The 19,827-nt window shown below is 48.0% G+C and overlaps 2 protein-coding genes across 2 annotated transcripts in view; both read left to right on the top strand.

The window, feature by feature from the left end:
* Positions 1 to 15,833, top strand: part of pard6gb (par-6 family cell polarity regulator gamma b) — a 31,179-nt gene extending 15,346 nt beyond the window's left edge. Inside the window, exon 3 of the mRNA XM_084485038.1 lies at positions 13,993 to 15,833. Within this exon, the coding sequence (XP_084341164.1) occupies positions 13,993 to 15,248 (1,256 nt within the window). The 3' untranslated portion in view covers positions 15,249 to 15,833. The remainder of the gene's footprint in view (positions 1 to 13,992) is intronic.
* Positions 15,834 to 16,919: 1,086 nt separating this feature from the next.
* bloc1s4 (biogenesis of lysosomal organelles complex-1, subunit 4, cappuccino) lies at positions 16,920 to 19,680 on the top strand. The gene is made up of 5 exons (XM_084484633.1): positions 16,920 to 17,242; positions 17,472 to 17,543; positions 17,707 to 17,808; positions 18,093 to 18,227; positions 18,769 to 19,680. Exons 1-5 carry the CDS (start codon positions 16,931 to 16,933, stop codon positions 18,856 to 18,858), a joined length of 711 nt encoding a protein of 236 aa, XP_084340759.1. The 5' UTR covers positions 16,920 to 16,930; the 3' UTR covers positions 18,859 to 19,680.
* Positions 19,681 to 19,827: the final 147 nt, after the last annotated feature.

Here is a 19,827-nt window from a genome sequence, read left to right as displayed (position 1 = left end):
ATAGTCATCCGGGGACGCGTTCACCATACCCAGACCACACCCTTGATGCCAAACCTGCACATGGAGAGAAACAAGACCCAAATACTTCCGTTCTTTCCCTGGGTTTCTGGTTTGTGCGCTGCTGTTTCTGTGTGTGTGTGAGTGATGTTTCTTTGGACGAGACCCTCACCACTGGCATGTTGTGGTCGATGGCGTGGGGGGAAAAAAACAGTGAAGACATCCCAGCTCACGATCAACACTAACCCAACTGAAATTTGTTCCCGCCCGACCAAATATTTAGGCTATTCTATTTATTTTCCCCTTTTTTTTTTGCGATCCACAAAATGTACGGTTCCAGTGCCAAACTCTGGCGTCCGATTATTTATTTTGTGCGGTTCCCAGGGAATCGAAGATGATGCTACGAATTCCAAGCTCATGTCTTTTGCTTAGCTAGCACAAGCTATTATCTGAAGCTACGAAAAGCTAGCCGTGTGTCTTTTGCTCGGCAAGCATAAAATCGTCTGCGGTAACGTGAGGACAACCTCCCTGCACCTCCCGATTCCGTAACCCCACCCCCTTTGTGCTCTAATTGGTCCGTTGAATACCACATGGTATGCTGTGTAACAGTTTGGCTTTCCCAACCGATTTCGCTTTTGCTTTCCAGCTTGTTTTAATTCCCATCAAGCATACTACTGTCAACAGTGTTGTGGGTTGGGGAGGGGGGGGGGAGAAACATATTTTTATGTCCTTTGTAATATAGTAATATACGACACATCAACCCCATTAAACTCACCCTGGAGGAATGTTCTCCAGTTTATTTACTAGTAGGAACAGAAGAGACGATGCAGAGACTGGCTGGGAGACACAATGCGAGATTGGTGGGTGGCTGGGGGGGAGGGTGGGGGAGAGGACACCAAATCCATGAGAAGCAGGGGGTGAGTCCGGGGTTAGGGAGGAGAGGTTGCGGTCGGGGGGGGGGGGCGTTATTAGGGTGGAGCAGGCAGATCGCTCAGGGAACAGGGCCCTGCAATAGGAGGAGGCTGCTGCTGCTCCTCCCTAATTACATCCCTGCTGCGGGACAGGGCTGGACACGCCGTGGGTGCGTGTGAGTGTGCTCTGGCGTTTAATAATTCATAAGCGTGTGTTGTGGCCCAAAATGGAGACTTTCACACACTTGACGCTGATTCACATGTCGTTGACGCAAGTGCTAGCTTGTGTATTGACGAGTGAAATGACGAGTGTGTTCGGACACATCTCTGGGTTCACTTGATTCATCATAGCACAGATATTGTGTGTAGCAACCCGTATGGTACATGTCACACTGATATTAAAGTGGCAAACTCAAAGATCTTTGGTGATAAGCGGTATTTGTTCCCAGAGATACAAACAGTAACAAGACTCAGTTTGTAGCGTTCATAATCCTGCAACTGCAAAGGCTTTCATCAGCGGGCCAAACTAGGCTCAATCACCATTGTGATGCCTGATTCTGCGACAGTGACTTAAGACATTTAATTACATGAAATCTCTGCACTTTAAAAATGCATGTTTTATAATCTTTCCCCAACATTGTGCTGTTTTTCTTTCTCATTCGTTTAACTGTGATATAATTCTCCAAAACACTCAACTCTGAGCTCCCAAAGGTCTCTTTCTATACACTTTGGAGCAGATTGTTGGAGTTGCCATCAGAAACGTACGGCCTCTGGCTACCGAGGGTTATTTTGAGCATCCATAATTACTGAGAAGAAGGGAGTGACTGGGCTGGCTTTTAGCAGCATGTATCCACCGCTGGCGTGGCTACAACACAGGGGTTGTCTAAAGAGCACAGGGCCCATGCTTAAGGTGGATGGGGAAAGTAATGTTGTCTTTGCTTTGCAAGCATATCAGTGTCTTTTTCTTCTTTTTCTTTTTCGGTTGCTGTTTATGGCAATCTTGATAATCCCTGACTTCATGTGCCAGTCGCGAGTGTGTAATACTGTAATGCTCACCAAACACTGTTTACAGCTTCACACAGTTTCTTTGTTTTGATGTAGTTAGCATAATCTACACCTTTTTGACTGGAGGGGAACCCACTGTGCTGTTTTGGAGTGCAAACCACATCTACATGATGCATATAATTTAACACACTTGGATGCAAATTGCCCCATCCATCACCTGAAACCATTTCCATCAGTCTAGAGTGGTCTGGCCCGCTTTGGCGGGCCAGCAGTGGTGTTTATCTCCCTCGGACCACATTAAGGATTCTATGACCATTGAGGCACAACTCAACCCCAATCAGTCATCAGTTGTCACACTTGCAGACTTCGACCTACAGATGGATGGATGCGTGTGCTGCCTGTTAGCGCTTGGTCTGGTGTTCCTTATGCAGCCAATAGATCTGTCATTTAACATTCAATCAATGTCTGGGTACCAAAGCTGTCCTCCATGTTGCATTTGAACCACGATGTTGCCTGCCGTGGACCAGGTGTTTCTCATGTGTATTTTCAGGACATGCGCTATGTCATAGACGGGTTAACTCCAACAACCACTGATTTGGTGGATGTTTCTCCTCTCAAAGGAGTGTTGTGTGTGTGTGTGTAATGTATGCATGTGTGTGTGACTGCCTGGGTTTGGTGCATGTGCGTCCAGAATCATCTCGCCATGGGGCCCTACAGCTCAGAGCTGAGCCTTGCATAAAGTACATATCTACATCTATATTTAGGTCACATGGCTCAAACAATGAGACAAGCTGTCATCCCCTTCCCCCCCTAGCCCCCCATCCCCCCAGCCCTTCGGACAATTGTGTTAAAGCCATAACTGGTGCCGACAGCCTCCTCCTCATTGGCTACACTGGGGCCAGCGGTGAATCCTATTGGCCATGAGGGTACAGGATCACCAGAGCAGTTGTCAGAAAGTTCTGGAACTCTGCTTTGCTTATTTGAATCTTTCTCCTTGACTTTGTTAAAAGAGGTCTTGAGTGATCTGCTGTAAGAAATATCGCAAATCAAGACTCTCATTCCCACCAATCCCGGGACCGTGTATATTCCTTCTGCCCCTGCAGGAAGTTTTCATGCCATATCCCCATGACCAATGTCCATAACAACACAGTGTTTTTCCCATCAGGATGACAGCGAGGACTGTCCGTTTTTCTGCTCTTTCGGCCCTCACCGGTCAGTCTGTTCCCTGACAGGAAGTGCAGAGGATGAGCCTTAATAACACTGGCTTCCTCGAGATAACAACTCCTCCGTGTGTCATGCCCGGCTGTGGCTGCAGCCGTCCCACGCAGCAGTCTGCCGCCGTTGCTCTCCGATGGCCCGTCTGCCGTTAATTCCACTTTGATTACCGTCTACCTCTGCTGCCCAGCTGGACTGGGATCGGCTGAGGCTTTTTTTGGCAAAGTCCTCACGACACAGGTTGAATGACAAACATACCGTTTTTTAAACCCCCTTCGTGGGTTTTCGTCTGGAAATGCGACAACGGTCGACGATGGGGGTTTGGAACTTTGAAAATCAGTTTTTAATAGACAACGATGTGTTTTTAGTTTGGACTGAGGGCCCGTCAGTGGAGGAGTTTTCAAATGCATTGACGTTAGTCTTTTAACCTTTTTGTCAACTCATGACTCACTCACACTCCATTACCGAGCGAGGGGGAGAGATGCTTATTGAAAACCTCTCGAGCAGTTTAGTCAAACACACACACACACACACGCGCACACGGCAACACACACGGTGAGAAGATCGGCTCCCTGCAGACTCCACGCCTCCCCTCTCCAAACATGTGGGCCGCGGGACAGCCTCCGAGTCTGGCCGACTCAGCAGTTCAGATAGAGAGGGAGGGAGGGAGGGAGGGGGGAGGGGGAGGAAGATATGGAGGAGGGAGGGAAATGGGAGACGGGGGAGATGGGAAGAGCCTCTCTGACTGACTCCCTATGACACACACACGCACACGCATGCACGCACACAGGAAGGTGTGCGGTGGGGAGACATGCAGGCATGTCTGAGCCTGCATGTCTGAGTTACCCAACCGAACTGGAACATTGGAATCAATTGTGTCACACGATTAGAGAGGTCTTTATTAGCCATTACTATCACATTACTACCATCACATTACTTTAACCATCACTCAGCAGATCCATTGTGTTTATCCTTCTTCAATGTCTCATTGAATATATGTGGGCTGCATCTATTTTTAAAAGCCTGTGATACTTCACTGCTTAGTTAAAATTACAAACTATTACTAGGACGGTTCAATGCGTATTATTACTAACAGGAATCTGCTAGCACTAGCATGCTAACGTTTGTAGCTTCGATTGCTAGTGCATGTTTCTGACGCACAAAAGCACAGTGAAGACAGGTTTTCATGCTAGCAACACTGCCGTGTGTGTGTGTGTGTGTGTGTGTGTGTGTGTGTGTGTGTGTGTGTGTGTGTGTGTGTGTGTGTGTGTGTGTGTGTGTGTGTGTGTGTGTGTGTGTGTGTGTGTGTGTGTGTGTGTGTGTGTGTGTTGTGCACCCGGAGTGCTTGCATGCGCTGCGGTTGTCCCTGCGTCACATTTCTTTTTTGTTATGTTTCGACGGGAGGGGGAATGTTTTGGGTTTCGTCGCATTGGGTTATTGATTGTGTATCAAAATGTTCTCCTTTCCTTCCCGGCACTATGACTAAGTACTTTATCTCTGTTTGCTGACAAGATGGCGGCCGGTCTGGTTAGTGTACCAAGACGCTGCCCTGGGCTTAAAGTTGTATCTTCACAGATACAAAATATGGTGGAAAGGTCAAAGTGTGTCCACTCAAATCTGCTCTGTGATACACTTGGTGTGTGTGTGTGTGTGTGTGTGTGTGTGTGTGTGTGTGTGTGTGTGTGTGTGTGTGTGTGTGTGTGTGTGTGTGTGTGTGTGTGTGTGTGTGTGTGTGTGTGTGTGTGGTGTTTAGCTAATCCTTCCAGGCAGCCTGGTGTGTCTCACCTCCATCCAGGGGCAGATTAAGAGACCCGTGGGGTCTGTCTCCGATCACTGCCAGCCTCCTGGGGGGGGGGGGGTGTCTGCCCAGACATAAGCAGCCCCCTGCCGTCTCCCCACACAGGATGGGCACATGAGCGGTCCGTTTACAGTGGATAGAAATCCAGACGGATCCATTGCTCAATGGTCCTCGTGTCTGGACCCTAGAGCCATGGCATTAGCGCTGCCCGGGTTAGAGGTTCTATTCCCCACTGGACCCCATGTGGGTTAATACATGGAATAAACGGACCCCCTCGCGGTGCTCTAAGCTGCTTCCGATAAAAGCGTCCATTAAACGTGATGTATTTATATTCGTTAAATATTCCATCATGGTTGGGTCTTTTTGTCCCAGTGATGTTTATCACTGGGAGAATTGGCCAGGCGTTTACAGTTGGTTGATGGGTTTCCCATAATGCAATGGAGGCGGGGGGGGGGCAGTCCAGTGCGGGAAGTAAGGGGAGGTAATCCACACTTCACACACGTGGTTGCTGGGGTTTAACTCCCACCTCACACACTCCCACACCCGCAGATTCTTGAGCAAACACGCACACACAAAATATTTGATACCTTTTTCATTCTGATATTATCGCCCATGACAAGGGTTATGCAGTTAAGGATGTTCTAAAGAACCCACAATTATATTGACACACTTTTTATCCACTACGACAATGATGTATAATTTATCATCCATACAATGGGACCTATAAAGTACGTACACATAATGCATATAATGTGTCTTTTTGAACTTTGGTTCACTCCAACCACCTGAATCGGAGCGCTGACCTCTCTCCTCCTCTCTCTGTCGACAAGTTTATTTTGGATCTTGGAGAGGACAATTTAGCAAAGGTGTTTATTTTTGAAAGTGGACCCTGAAAGTAATGTATTGATTTAGGACTAGGGTGTAATCTCTGTGTCGGCTGTCACCACAGGCCTGTTGCATAGAGACAGACAGACAGACAGACAGATAGACAGTCAGTCGCAACCTGTCGACCACATGGTAGTAAAAACCCTTCCCTGGATTCAAACCGCCAGCCAGAGCTGCTTGTGGCCAGGTGAGGGGAGGATTGGCACCAATCAATCATATTTTTTATCTTCCTTTCTCTGAAAAAATTCACCCTTTTCCAGAAAAAGACACACACACAGAGACACACACACACACACACACACACACACACACACACACACACACACACACACACACACACACACACACACACACACACACACACACACACAGAGCGTAAGCTTCCCCCCTTAGTAGTCCATGCTACAGAGACGTGAGGTGCACTAATGACGGGGGGGTTGGGGGTTGGGGTTTGGTGGTGCGGTGGGCGTTGACACCTGCAAGTGGGGGTGGGGTGGAGGGTGGAGACTGTGCACTCACCCCCCCCCCCCCACACCCACCCCCCACCCTGCTGTGCACGCCCAGCTCTGCCTAACGCATCCCAGATGTGCTGGCAGGCACCGCAGCATCTATGGAGCAGAGTGTGGGGAACAGATAACGTGTGTGTGTGTGTGTGTGTGTGTGTGTCACTCATCCCAGCCCGACCCCCTGAACTCCCGTTGGGCCGGCTAATCGACTCAGCACGCTGCTGTCGACGGGGCCGTTCCCAACGATGACTCGCGTTCCCTCCGCCTGCATGCATCACCGCGGCCCCAGCCCCAGCCCCAGCCCGAGCTCTGTGACTTCTTTTGTGTCTTTAAGCCAATCCAGCCCTTCTCACGTGTCCATACATGTCGCCCCGTGAACGCCATGTCGGCGAGGAGACGACGTCCGTCCGTCCCTCCCCCCGTCCCCCCGTCCCCTGAGCCCCCTGTCTGTTTTCCATCCCTCCCAACTGTCAGCAGACACGCCGGCCTGTATTCCGGCGCACTCCAACTTTCCATCCGAGCCTTGCCTCAACCAGCCCTGACAAGAATGCTAAATATGTTTGCTTATTTTAAAGGACTTTTTTTCTTCTTCTTCTTCTTCTTCTTCTTCTTCTCTTCCCCCAGCCTGGATTTCTTTTATTTTTCTTCCCCCCCGTCTCCAGAGTTGATGTTTGGTGAATACCTTGGCCGGGGGGTGGGGGTAGAGGGCGGTGGCGGGGGTGGGGGCGTTGGGGGTTGTTGGCAAGATATCCCCTGAACACGTGGACGGATCCTGCTGCGGTTTTGTGTGACGGTGTGTCTTGAGAGTCGTAGTTGTTGTTTTTTTTTTTCATGTGCACTTACAACCCCATCACCTGACACGTAGTTTACAGTAAAATAACCGTTATCGTAACCTAGGAGGGAAAAGCCAGGTGGGAGTCTAACGTCTGTGTGTGTGTGTCTGTGTCTCTGTTTGTGTGTCTGTGTCTGTCTGTTTGTGTGTGTCTCTCTGTTTTTGTGTGTGTGTGTGTGTGTCTCTGTCTCTGTGTGTCCGCAGGAAGCTCTCCCATGACACATTGTTTTTGCCACTATCTATTTTCTCTGCTATTGCTCCATCGAGGGACGTGTACAGTGTACACTATTATTTGTGGATTCATCTTTTCTCCCCAACCATAGAAAGAGAGAATGTCTTTGTTCCTGACCGTGCTATGATGTCATGCAGTGGGCGTCTGGGGTGACCCCCCCCCACTAAGTACAATGCTCTCCTTCTGGCGTTTCCTTTTAAGAGTCTCCTTAATGATACACTGGGAATTACACTGGACACACACACACACACGCACACACTGTATACTGTATGCTCCTATTGTTGCACTTTAGGTGTCTTTGCTTTGCCCTACTTAGCGTCGCTCTGTCATGTGCCGTTTCTTCCTGTTGGTTCGTGTGTGTGTGGTGTAACCCAAGGCAAAAAGAAAGTGGGTCTAGTTATTCTGTTTATTTTACCTTTCCTTAGACTGTCTCGCTCTTGCTATTCTGCATCTCTCTCTCTCTCTCTCTCTCTCTCTCTCTCTCTCTCTCTCTCTCTCTCTCTCTCTCTCTCTCTCTCTCTCTCTCTCTCTCTCTCTCTCTCTCTCTCTCTCTTATTTATATATATATAGTAGTGGTCTCTACTGTCAGTAAGCCCTTGGTCACGCTTGGCCGTGCGAGCCCCATGACGAGGTCCAGAGGTCAGCGGGGTAGGGGGCAGGAATGTGACACGGCGTGTACATCTGAATATAGATGGAGCCCCTGGCCGATGACCCGGGGTCAGTGGCCAGCGGCCCTGCAGCTTTTAATACCGCGGTGGTGGCTCCGACATGTGACATGGGACACGAACAAAAGCGATCTGTTTCCAGGTTCAACCCATTTTTGTGCAAGGTCCTGCCCACTCACACACACCACACCCCAACCCTCACCGTTTTCGTGTGTGTGTGTGTGTGTGTGGTCAGAGGGGCCACTTGGCCATGCGTCATACTAAAGTGTAAATAAAACACCAACAAGAGCCTTGTTAAAAGGGGGTCCCGCGACCTGTGTGTGGGAGGGACTCGGAGGGCTCTGACCCCGCCAGCCTTTGCTGTACCTCCTCCATATGGACACACTTTCACATGTCCTGTAGCCCACCACCAGCACAAAGACCTCCGTTTAACTGCACGGGGTACAGCAAGGAGGTCCGTGAGAGGGGATAGCAACAACAACAAGGGCCAGATCTATAGCAAGTGCAGACTTCGTCACCTGAGAAGAAAACTGATAATGTGAGGAGGGCTTGGGACGTATGGGATGTATCTTTAGATTTCCATAAACAAAGTAGCAGTCATTCCGTGTTTGTTGAGGTAAACATCCCTTCTCGAGTCGGTATTAATAGTGGTATTTCATAACATGGTACCGCCCCACTCAGACCAGCGCACACAAATGCTATTTTTGGCGATAACAGTGCCTGTGATTGAATCTCTTTTATTGATTTATTTCCCTGTATGGCCAATTCCATTACTAATGGCAAATCAGTTTGAACCTGATTATTCAGTGTGTGTGTGTGTGTGTGTGCACGTGCACGCACAGACTAACCTGAATACACAAGCATGCTTTCAAATCAGGTGTGTTTGTAAATCACGGCAACGGAGAAACAAAACAATCGATGGCGGCGGGCGGCCCTTCTCGGAACCGTACCGTCTCGAAAGACCAGTTACCGCAATCTCTCGGCGCGGCTGGAGCGCGTCCAAGTGATGTCATTCGACACTCGGATGAATTTGAGTGACATCAGACGACTCCCGTTTGTTTTACGCCGCGTGACTTGGACGTCTGGGCTTTGCATTGTGGGTGTCGTTGTTGTTGACACTGGTCGGTCAGCGCCCGACCAACGGCTAGCTTGTGACCCAATCAACAGCCTCCATTGTTCCTCACAAGTGCCATTACAACATATGTTGTAACTTGTAACCAGCCATTATCACGGGGCAGTGCCGTCAATACATGACGGTATTGCGGACGTTCACACAAGCCCCCCCCCCCCCCCCCACATACACACAAAAAGGTCCATTACGGCATCGGACTCCCTGAAAATGACCTCATCCCTGGCTCTGTGGTCTCCTTGTTATACATGTACGCGCTCTTATGGGGTTGGGGGGTTCTCGCCACACACAAACATGCGTGCCGTGTGCCATAATGGTAATCTGTATTGATTTCTTCATGGAGCCAGTGAACCGAGACCTGCTTCACGAGGCCGGAGCATCAGCAAGCTCACCGAAGCGTTTAAGAACAATGTTTTTTGGTTTCGTAATACCCATGATGCCTTGCCCTCAGTGCATCTTTCTGATTTGTTTTGGCCCTGAAGTGAGCGTTGGAAGACGTGCCAGGGCAGAGTGCTTCCTGGGAGCGTTCTCGACGTGCGGTCGTAAAATTCTGGAGATCCCTGTGCTGTTTGGGAGACGCTGATGAAGCAGGAAGCTGTGACATGCTGCCTGCTCAAAAGAGTCAAGTCTAACACAGGGAATTGTTTTGCATGGCTGTCTGTCTGTGATGACAAGGACAGCATGACACTCCCTCTAGGATGGTGGCTTCGCACTTCTTTTGGCCTCTGACCATTTCTAGAAAAAAAGAAAAAATTCTGAAAAATGTTTGCGTCCCCACTTAAGCGTTTGTCCATCTTCTTCCAAGCAAGTAGTTTTTACCCAATCGACATCTGCTGGTAACATCAATGTCCCGGTGAACGTAATCGCATCACTCTGCTCCACACTAAATGATTAGTAGCAGTTTGCTCGTGGCTTTGAATCCTTAGGCAGTCAGTTAGTCTTTACAGGACGTCTATGAGACCCAAGCCCAAAGTTGGGAACCACTTAATTAGCAAGCTAGCTTCTTATTGTCGCACTAGAGTAAACCACTTACAGAATCTAAGCATGAGAGCACAGTTGAGGGCACGTTGATCCAATTGACTGCTTTATGTGAGGTCCAGAATGGCTCCAGCTCAACAGCATGGAGCTACAAAGCTAAATGTAATGGGTTCCTGGCAATACACCTTTTTCCTGGCAAAGCCAGACAGAAAGTTGGACTGAAAAAGGAAATATCAAAAGGCTTGCCTTCAACCTGTTCTGATGTGTCTCCAAGTCCATCCACCTACATTCCACACGTGCTCCACACTCATTCCCCACTCACACACGCACACGCGCGCAGCGCTCGAACACACATGCACAGCTTGAGTGAAGACCACACCGGTCACCCACATAGCCTTTGACCTCCATCAGGTTACTCGTCCTGGCACTTAATAAAATACTTATATACTTAGCATTGTGTATCCTAGGTATATTGTTGTGTATGGGGAATGAGTTAACCTAGCAATTGTGCTTAGCACTTGTTTTGATGACTGTACCGACAGCAATATATTGTTTCTCTTTCTTCTGACAAACTTGTCAAAGTTGATTTGGATAAAAGCGTCTGCTAAATGGCCCAATTGTAAATGTACTCTGATGACTACTTTAGGTTTCTGTGTGGATGTGACAGTGAAAACGTGATTGGAAGGAACTGAACCTGGGTTCATTGGCCCATGAACCCATTCACCGGCCCAATATGTGTGTAGTTCACGACAAGTTGATGTTGATGATGGTGGAAACGACAAAGCAGCAGATATGCTAGTCTGGGAGCTCCACTGCTATTTAAGTAAATTAGCATTTTTCCCTCCATGTCAGCATTTAACTCGGCTCTTGGAAGGTTGGCAGTGGGATGGCAATTTTTAGGATTTAAGAGGAACTAGTTTGAGGGTAACTGCTAACAGCCGTGTGTGTGTGTGTGTGTGTGTGTGTGTGTGTGTGTGTGTGTGTGTGTGTGTGTGTGTGTGTGTGTGTGTGTGTGTGTGTGTGTGTGTGTGTGTGTGTGTGTGTGTGTGTGGACACAATTTTTGTGACTTTAGGTTCCATATGGTCCATGTTTACATAGTTCTGGAAACTTCCATTCATTAAATATGATAGCAATGGGAAATGCCGCTCTGTCGGACCTCTAAGAAGACCCTCGGCCACCACCTGCTAGTCTTTGATCATCTGGTTCACGCGGGATTACCCATCATGCTTCATTGCAATTGGGGATTAGTCTTGTCAGGAGTTGTTAGAGAAGCATGCGTGTGATTGGCCTCCTGGCTCACACCGGTTTGTGCCAGAATCACCATTTAGGTATGGCTAGATGGAGCCTGACCTGGCTACCCGTGGTCGAGTGTAACAGTTTTTATTTAAAACTAGATCAAACTCGTCTTCACCGGCCCTTAAGGTCAACTCTGGTATCCTATAAGCAGCCGATTTGTAATACAGCACAGACCGAATGTACACAATCCACTCTTTCCATTAATACAGGACCCCTACAGCCTTTGTTTTATCAGCTGCTGACTCATCAGGGTCCAGCTTCATGATAAGACGTCATGTGAAAACATTCACGTTTGGTTCTGAGAGACATGTTTCTGTTGAACGATTCTCACAGCACACTCCCAATAGATTCACCGTCCCGTGCTTAATTTGGTCGGCCGGCCTACAGACAGACAGACAGACAGGAATAGTACGAGTCTGGCTCTTTTAGTGTCGGCTGGACATCCGATTCTCTGGTTACCCCCCCAGGTTTTAGAAACTTCTGGGTCTTCACAGGCTTCTGTTACCCTCAGGAATGTAGAATCAGCCAAACCCTATGTAATGAAGAGTCTCTGGTGAGATGTGTGGCCTATATGATAGAAGATATAAGATAGGTGGCCTATAAGATAGAAGATGAATACTCAATTGGAGAGACCGATCAAAAGCATCTCTTGTCACACTCGGTTTTAAACGTTTCTGGAAGCCTTCCCCACCGAAGAGGGAGAGTCAACAATTCTGACACTTTTGTTTTACAATAAAGAAGAACAATTGATACACAAACGAATGAGGCTTATTCTTGCTTGAGTCTGCGGCGATTGTTTCATCCTGCACGGCAGGGGCAGGGGTCTGGGGTGTGGCGACGTGGAGTGGTACCGTCGGGTGTTGTACCGGAGACCTTACTTTGTTTTAATGAGACTCTGCTGAGACTCTCCTCTCCAATATGGTTCTCATCAGAGAAGACGACTTGCACTTGCGGAAGAAATTCCAGCCCTGTAGCAAATGCCTTTTCTGGATTCAATCAAAACATCTGCCGCAGCATACACATAGAACATTTTAAAAATACCCCGTACCAGAATACTTTCAACCGAGGGAGGGAAAAAAATAGGAAAAATTATGCATCCTAGCGGGAGCTTAAGTAAGGCATTTTGTTGGTAGTTTTATTGGTCTGGACAGTTTAGCACTCCGGCATGGATGGGCCAGACAGCCTCCAGGCCCCTGGTAGTCAGTTCTCGTTGACACTCCCTTTACTGAAAGTATAGGGTCAGTGGATTCATTTTTATTCCAACTGTGTAAGTGCAGCATGAGAACGGAAATGAGAATTTAAGTATTTTTCTTCGTCTGTAGTGATTTGTGGAGAACGTGACATCACACTGCCTTGTTCTTTTTCTTCGCAGTGAACAATTGTGACACACACACACACACACACACACACACACACACACACACACACACACACACACACACACACACACACACACACACACACACACACACACACACAGACGCATAAGGCAGGTGTCCTAAAACAGTAGGGTAACGGATGAGTCATTCGGGTTGCCATGGAAGCGGGGGGAGTGAGAACCCTGTGGGACCATTGCTTCCTGTCACATGGCGCCTCACTGTGTCCACTGTGTTTCCCTTTCCGCTGGGGAAGAGGGAGAAAGCAGCAGGCTTATCAACCCCGTTATCACCGGCTCCCTGTCCAGTCTCCTTCACTTTGTCAGAGTGTGTGTGGCGGCAGTAAGAAATGGAGGCTCCCAGTCCTCAGCCTCAGTCCTCACCTCAAACTAGCTCAGCTTAAACGTGGCGGTTGTCAACTTCAACTGCAGCCATCATCATCCCATACTGAAATAAGAAATCATAGTTGTTTAGCCCTTTTCTCTCTCTGTGCATTCCCTGATACATTTGAACAAAAGCAACCTGGTTGCCATGAATCACCACGTTCAACTAGTTTCTCGAAAGTTCCATGCGGCCCTGCTCTTCATTAGGGGGGAGAGGGGTGGGGGGGGGGGGGTGCAGGTATATGTTGGCACATATGAAAGACGGCCTTGCTGCAGCTGCTGTTAGAAGCCACAGGGGGGTGGGGGGTGGGGGGCGCTCACCTCCGGAGAGGAGGCGGCTCTGCTTTGCACATTCAGCATTTTGGCACACACATGTAACACACACACACACATACGCAAAAACACACACGTAGACACAAACACCACACATGTGCCATCTCAGCAATTCATTCGTGGCTCTGTGTTATTTGCATACCCAAGTTAAGTGCACTGATAATGTTGCAGTATTCCAAAGATGCCATGTCATCTTCTGCCGGTTTTCTCCACAAGGTCGTATGAAGTGAACACGTTAAGTTTCAGTTCTTTTAAAATGGAAAACTTTAAAAGAGCGAAATGAATCGTCCCACAAAGAAATGAATTTAAACAGAGCTAGTTTTGAGCACATTGAATCATATTTTACAGTTGCCTCAATCTGGGAAATCTGATATGTGAACACAACCTGTGATAGTGTTTCCTGGCGCTAACCCTCTCCCCTCTCTGCCTCTCCCTCCCTCCCTCCCGCAGAAGAGGTGGACTACACCAACTTCGGCACCAACACGCTGACGCGCCGCAAGAAGGCGGTGGTGACCATGCGCAACGACGTCAACCGCAAGCGGCCGCACATCCGCATCGGCATGCCGCAGGACTTCCGGCCCGTCTCGTCCATCATCGACGTGGACATCCTGCCCGAGTCGCACCGCCGCGTGCGCCTCTACCGCCACGGCTCGGACAAGCCGCTGGGCTTCTACATCCGCGACGGCACCAGCGTGCGGGTCACCCCCCACGGCCTGGAGAAGGTGCCCGGGATCTTCATCTCCCGCATGGTCCCCGGCGGCCTGGCGGAGAGCACGGGCCTGCTGGCGGTCAACGACGAGGTGCTGGAGGTGAACGGCATCGAGGTGTCCGGGAAGAGCCTGGACCAGGTGACGGACATGATGATCGCCAACAGCCACAACCTCATCGTCACGGTGAAGCCCGTCAACCAGCGGAACAACGTGGTGCGCAGCAGCCGCATCTCGGGCAGCTCGGGCCAGTCGTCGGACAGCGGCGGCTCGACGGGCTACCCCAGCCTGTCGGCCGGCGCCCTGTCGGCGGGGGCCGGCGGCGCGGCGGCCCCCGGGGGGGCGCTGACGCACGGCTACCCCGACGAGCTGGAGAGCGACGAGGAGGCGGACATCGTCATCGAGAGCAGCGTCAAGCGGCCGTCGCGGCGGTCCAACGCGTCGGTGGCGTCGGCGGCGTCCACCGCCTCACGCTCCCACCACCACCACCATCACCACCACCAGCAGCAGCCCCAGCAGCAGCAGCAGGCCCCCATCTCGGCACCACTGCCCCCGCCACCAGCGGCATCGGCCCCTGCACCAGCCGCACCCCCGAGCCCTCCTTCACGGCCCCCGTCGGTCGTGTCCACCGCCTCCTTCCACTCCCAGCTCAGCCTCAACGGGAGCTCACACCACCAACACCACCACCACCACCACCACCAGCAGCAGCAGCAGCAGCAGCAGCAGCAGCAGCCACAGCAGCAGCAAAGGGAGCAACAGCACCACCACCAAAACAGCCTGAGCTACCAGCTCCACAGAGACCTGAACCTGCAGAACGGGCCCCAGACGCCCCACAGCCCGCACCACGCTCAGCCCCAGCACCACAGCAGCAACCCGGCCCTGCGACACAGCAACGGCAGCCTGCACAAAATCCTCAGCTCCCTGAGAACGGACCCGCGGCACAGCCTGGCCCTGCCCCGGGGCGGGGTGGAGGAGGACGGCACCGTCATCACCCTATAACACGGATAGACACGGACACACACACACACACACACACACACACAGATACACACACATACACATACACGTGCAGACAGACAGAGCAAGCCTCCCAGCTGCCTAAAGACTTAAACTGGATCGTTTTTAAAGGCGGGGCCGGTACATCTGTGCATCGGCATGCTTCTTCCGAGTCAGTATGCAAAACAAATTTTATCACTTTTTGTTTTCTTTTTGTTAAAAGATAAAATGGTAAGATTTTGAAAAATGGATTTTAAACGCGAAAAAGGATGAACAATAAATTGATCTGTTGCTGTGTATTTCTAAACATTTTCATTGTCTTTATTTTAATTCATTCTGGGGACAAAGTGTTATAGGTAAATCCACTGTATTCTATTCACATTAGTGACCACTTTTATTGAGTTGTTGATTCATTGTTTTGTTCTTCTTACTGGGACCAACTTTAATGTTTTCCTAATAGACCTTTTTAAAATCATAAATTCTGTAATTAATTCAGCGATACTATATTTCTTATAAATGTTGTGAAGCCTGTCTTTGTTTTTTTTTTATTCTTCCTTTATGCATTGTTGAATTTGATCAAATTGTTGTACCTTTTCCAATAAATTATTCCAAACTTAACATGTTTCTTTGTGTTCACATACACCCGTGAATAGTTTTAGAAGGAACAATATTCCAATATCCCCTTAGTGGAAACTTGAATTACTTAAGTAAATTGAACTATAATCCGTTACTATAACTGATATTTGATATTATTCCATACCAGTATTCTAAGGGCAAGTGTAGTAGACCTACTTGTCAGCCATTAGAGTGGTCCAAAGTGATGCAACACATCACTTGGGTCACACAGCACATCACTTCACCTATATTTTTTAGCCTCACTTTATCCCCAATTAGTCACAGAAGTAGGCCTACTTGAATCAGTCAAAGGATATTGCTGTATACACCCTGAATTTCCACTGAGCATTATAAGAGGTCTAGACTACAACGACATTAATTTGAGAATCAAATAGGCTAGTTAGAATAACTTATTTTGAACCTCTAAGATATGATTGTGCATGCCCGAAACGCAACCACTAAAGATCCACGAATGTACATGCTGAGAGCTACCAACGAGTCGCCACTCGCCTGAAATCAAATGTTGTCTTGATGTCACCCAGACTGTAAAAGATCTCAACTTCACGGACGAGATGACAAAATCCCTGCTGCCATCTGCTGGCCAATCAAGTATCGCATTGTATCCACGATAGAAGTGTAAAATAGTACTGTATTGTATAATAAGATTAGGCCAATTCCAATTACTTTACATAATTTTCCAAAGTATATTAAAATAAAAAGTAATTTAAGCATAATAAAGCTGGTCTCTGGTTTTATTTTGATAATTGTTTATTCTACAATTTTTTCCAGGTAACGCGGGTGTGCTATTATCACATAATGAGTCGTTTTTGTCTACTATTCAAAACTAAATTGATCACCATTTTGGCCGTTTGGTAGGCAGGGGTATAGTGGTGTCTTACGTACTGTCCAGAAACAAACATTTGCCAGAATTTTTTGACAGTGTTCGTTTGTCTATTCCCCATTCGCGTTGTCGACTGTTCTGACCTTCGAGGGCTTCCTTCCGAATGAAAAACACGTGATCCTTCAGTTGTCAAAAAAACGGTAGTAGTACAACAAACCACAGCAACAAAATGGACCATCAGCGAATTGACAGGGTGGGCTTCCTATCTCCCTTGGAGGAGTCCAGTGCAGAGATAAGCAAAGACAGCGGTATAGTGTCTCAAAGTGCGAGCAGTCTGTCCATGGTTAGCGAGATCCTCAGCAGCGGCACGGTGTCGCAGAGTCCGAGCTTTGGCGCAGCAGCCGTCTCTCAGAGCCCCAGCTTTAACGAACCAGTACCTGGCATCGCTAACCCGGACGACTCGGACCTAGAGGACGATGCGCTTCTGAGATACACGGCTCTGAGTTATTCCTCCTATGTGAGAGCGACAGCGGGGGAAGAGGTGAGAGAGGGATGTTAATACGCATTGATGCTGCTAACTACACAATCAGTGCGTTTACAAGTATATAGAGTCTGGGTCTGTTGCACCCAGGGCCACCGTTAACTAGATATGTGTGATGCAAGGAATGTAGTAACTGCACTGGGAAGCTTGCTTGCGATAACAAAGAACCGTGTGTGTAGTTGGATCTATGTTGAACTAGTTTATAGTAAACCGTGCGTTTCTCTTATAGGTGCTCTGTTTGGATAGGAGCTTGGAAGAAATGCTGACAAGAGTAGATGAATTCGTTGGAATGCTTGATATGGTAAGATGGGTCATGGGGGTTTTGATACACTAATAAAAATGCACTTTGATTTAATCTGCTATATATTTCATTGTTATGGCTGCATGACCTGTTATTGTATAATAACATCTAGAACAGTTTGTTCTCTCATTCTTGGACTGTCATTTTTTTGCTTTCCCTCCAGATCCGTAATGATACCTCTCAGATAGTGAATGAGAATCTACCTCAGATCCAGAGAAAATCGGATGAAATGAGACAGATCTACCGCAGAATTGACAAGTTGGAAGTAAATGCCTGCTTCCATTTTTCTGATGTGTGTGTGTGTGTGTGTGTGTGTGTGTGTGTGTGTGTGTGTGTGTGTGTGTGTGTGTGTGTGTGTGTGAGAGAGATATTTCCATTGTCTGCTATCTCTAAACAGACCAAATGCTAAACCAAAACACAAATCAATGAAACATGATCTTTTGATACTATTTTGTTTCTTATTGTTTATTCAGATCTGATTCTGAATAAAAAAATTGTATGTATCCTGAATGTTAAGTCCCCACCACCCATCCAATGTGTTTCCCCCAGGCCTTTGTCAAAATGGTGGGTTCAAACGTAGGTGCCATGGAGGAGCAGGTCACACAGGCAGAGGGAGAGCTGGGGACACTGCCCGGGGCTTTCAAGAAGATTCTCCGCACCATGAGCGTTCCAGGTTTCTTAAATGTGAGGACTCCCCCTGTCCTCCTCTGGGTCATCTGCTAGGGGAGGGGGGATTCTGCAGTGTTAGTGTTTTACTCATGGCCTGTAGTATAGTTATATTACCTGTTGGTTGGCTGGTACCTCAAGCTACTTAGGGATAAGACGACACTGATTTTCGTCTTGCACAATTTTACATCATTGGTTCTGGAATTTGCGTTCTCCTAGTCTCACAAATCAGACTTTAAAAGAACACCTTGTGTCTATTGGCAGTTGAGCTCACATCCGGCTGAACAGGGCATTTTACATTCTCTCGCGTCATATTTGTTATGACCATGTTTGCCAATAGACACACGGTGTCTATTGGCAATAGACACCTTGTGTCTATCTGTAAGCGCAAAACTGTCATTCTGAATTTCTCTTGGTAGAATATGTACACACCGAAACAGGCGTAACCCCTTCAAGTTTCTGTCCCGCCCCTGCCGCGAAATTCGGCTATACATAGTAGGACTGCTGGGTCCCAGTAATGCCTTAATGGTGTGGTTTGTACCCCCCCCCCCCCCCTCAGAAACCGGCCAGCCCTAGAAGACCAGCCCAGCGGCAGGAGATCCCCAACGTGTTCCGGACAGACGACCACTTCACACCTCAGCCACAGTGATCCCATCAGAACCTCTTGGTTGTAATCATGACCGTAGCAATGACGTTTTACTGCCATCCGTTTCCAGAGGACTCCCATGTGGAGGGGCCACACTAAAGCAATAGAAGCCTTTTCGAACAAACGACTGGAAAACGAGAGCGTCGACTTCTCCTGGCATCAGCAACAAGCACTGAACTCTTAACAAAACGATATCTGTTGGTTCAGTTTTTGTTTGATTTTAGAAGAGAAAAAAGTGCCTCATTATAAGTATTGTTTTGTTTTATATTTTGGGTGGGAAAAAAATGACATGCTTTTACTTTCCGTCAACCAAGGAGCACAATATTTACCCCGACTTGCCAGGCGAGACCCTTGGAGAAGTCTGTTGTAAATATAGGTCCTAGAAGAATCCACCCAGCCCATTTTATACAGGACACTCCCTGCGTTTATATACGTGTATGCTGTATTCAGCGTAACTTTGTAATGTATCATCACTGTGCAGCAGTGACATTGGCCTGGTCTGATGGAGCTCTCACAATGTCTTCCAATCCACGCTGGTCACTTAATACTGACTGGTAAAGTTGTTATGATTTTAATAGCTCAATGGCTTGTGTTTTATTTGCATGGACATTCATTAGAGCACGTTTAGAGAGTTATAAACTACAATGGGCTGAGGTAACTCACACACACTTAAAGAAGGCCACATTCAGACTGAGAAGAGCAGCATTAGAGCTCCTTCGAGTTAGTGCAATTGTATGAAATGTAGAGTCGAGAAAAATAAAATAAACAGTGAATGATCACGTGAGTTATACCCAAATGGTGCTCCAAATAAAGCAGATTAATTTACATTGAATACTCCTTCCAAGTTATAAAGGTTATTGCGGACTGGAGAATGTATTTCCATGTGTCAGAATATTGTGCTTTGAATGTTTCATCTATATAAATCTAACATATTGTGTGTGTCTGTGTGTATATAGATATATCGATATTATT

This window comes from Micromesistius poutassou (assembly GCF_964030765.1).
Source record: "Micromesistius poutassou genome assembly, chromosome: 20".
In the NCBI taxonomy this organism is placed as follows: domain Eukaryota; kingdom Metazoa; phylum Chordata; class Actinopteri; order Gadiformes; family Gadidae; genus Micromesistius; species Micromesistius poutassou.
This window is presented reverse-complemented; position numbering and strand designations above follow the sequence as displayed.

What these genes read in the sequence shown, in the direction of transcription:
- bloc1s4 (XM_084484633.1), top strand. Translation starts at nt 16,931, where the DNA reads ATGGACCATCAGCGAATTGACAGGGTGGGCTTCCTATCTCCCTTGGAG. An exon ending in TCGTTGGAATGCTTGATATG is followed by an intron (nt 17,544 to 17,706) that starts GTAAGATGGGTC and finishes CTTTCCCTCCAG; the next exon opens with ATCCGTAATGATACCTCTCA. An exon ending in GCAGAATTGACAAGTTGGAA is followed by an intron (nt 17,809 to 18,092) that starts GTAAATGCCTGC and finishes TGTTTCCCCCAG; the next exon opens with GCCTTTGTCAAAATGGTGGG.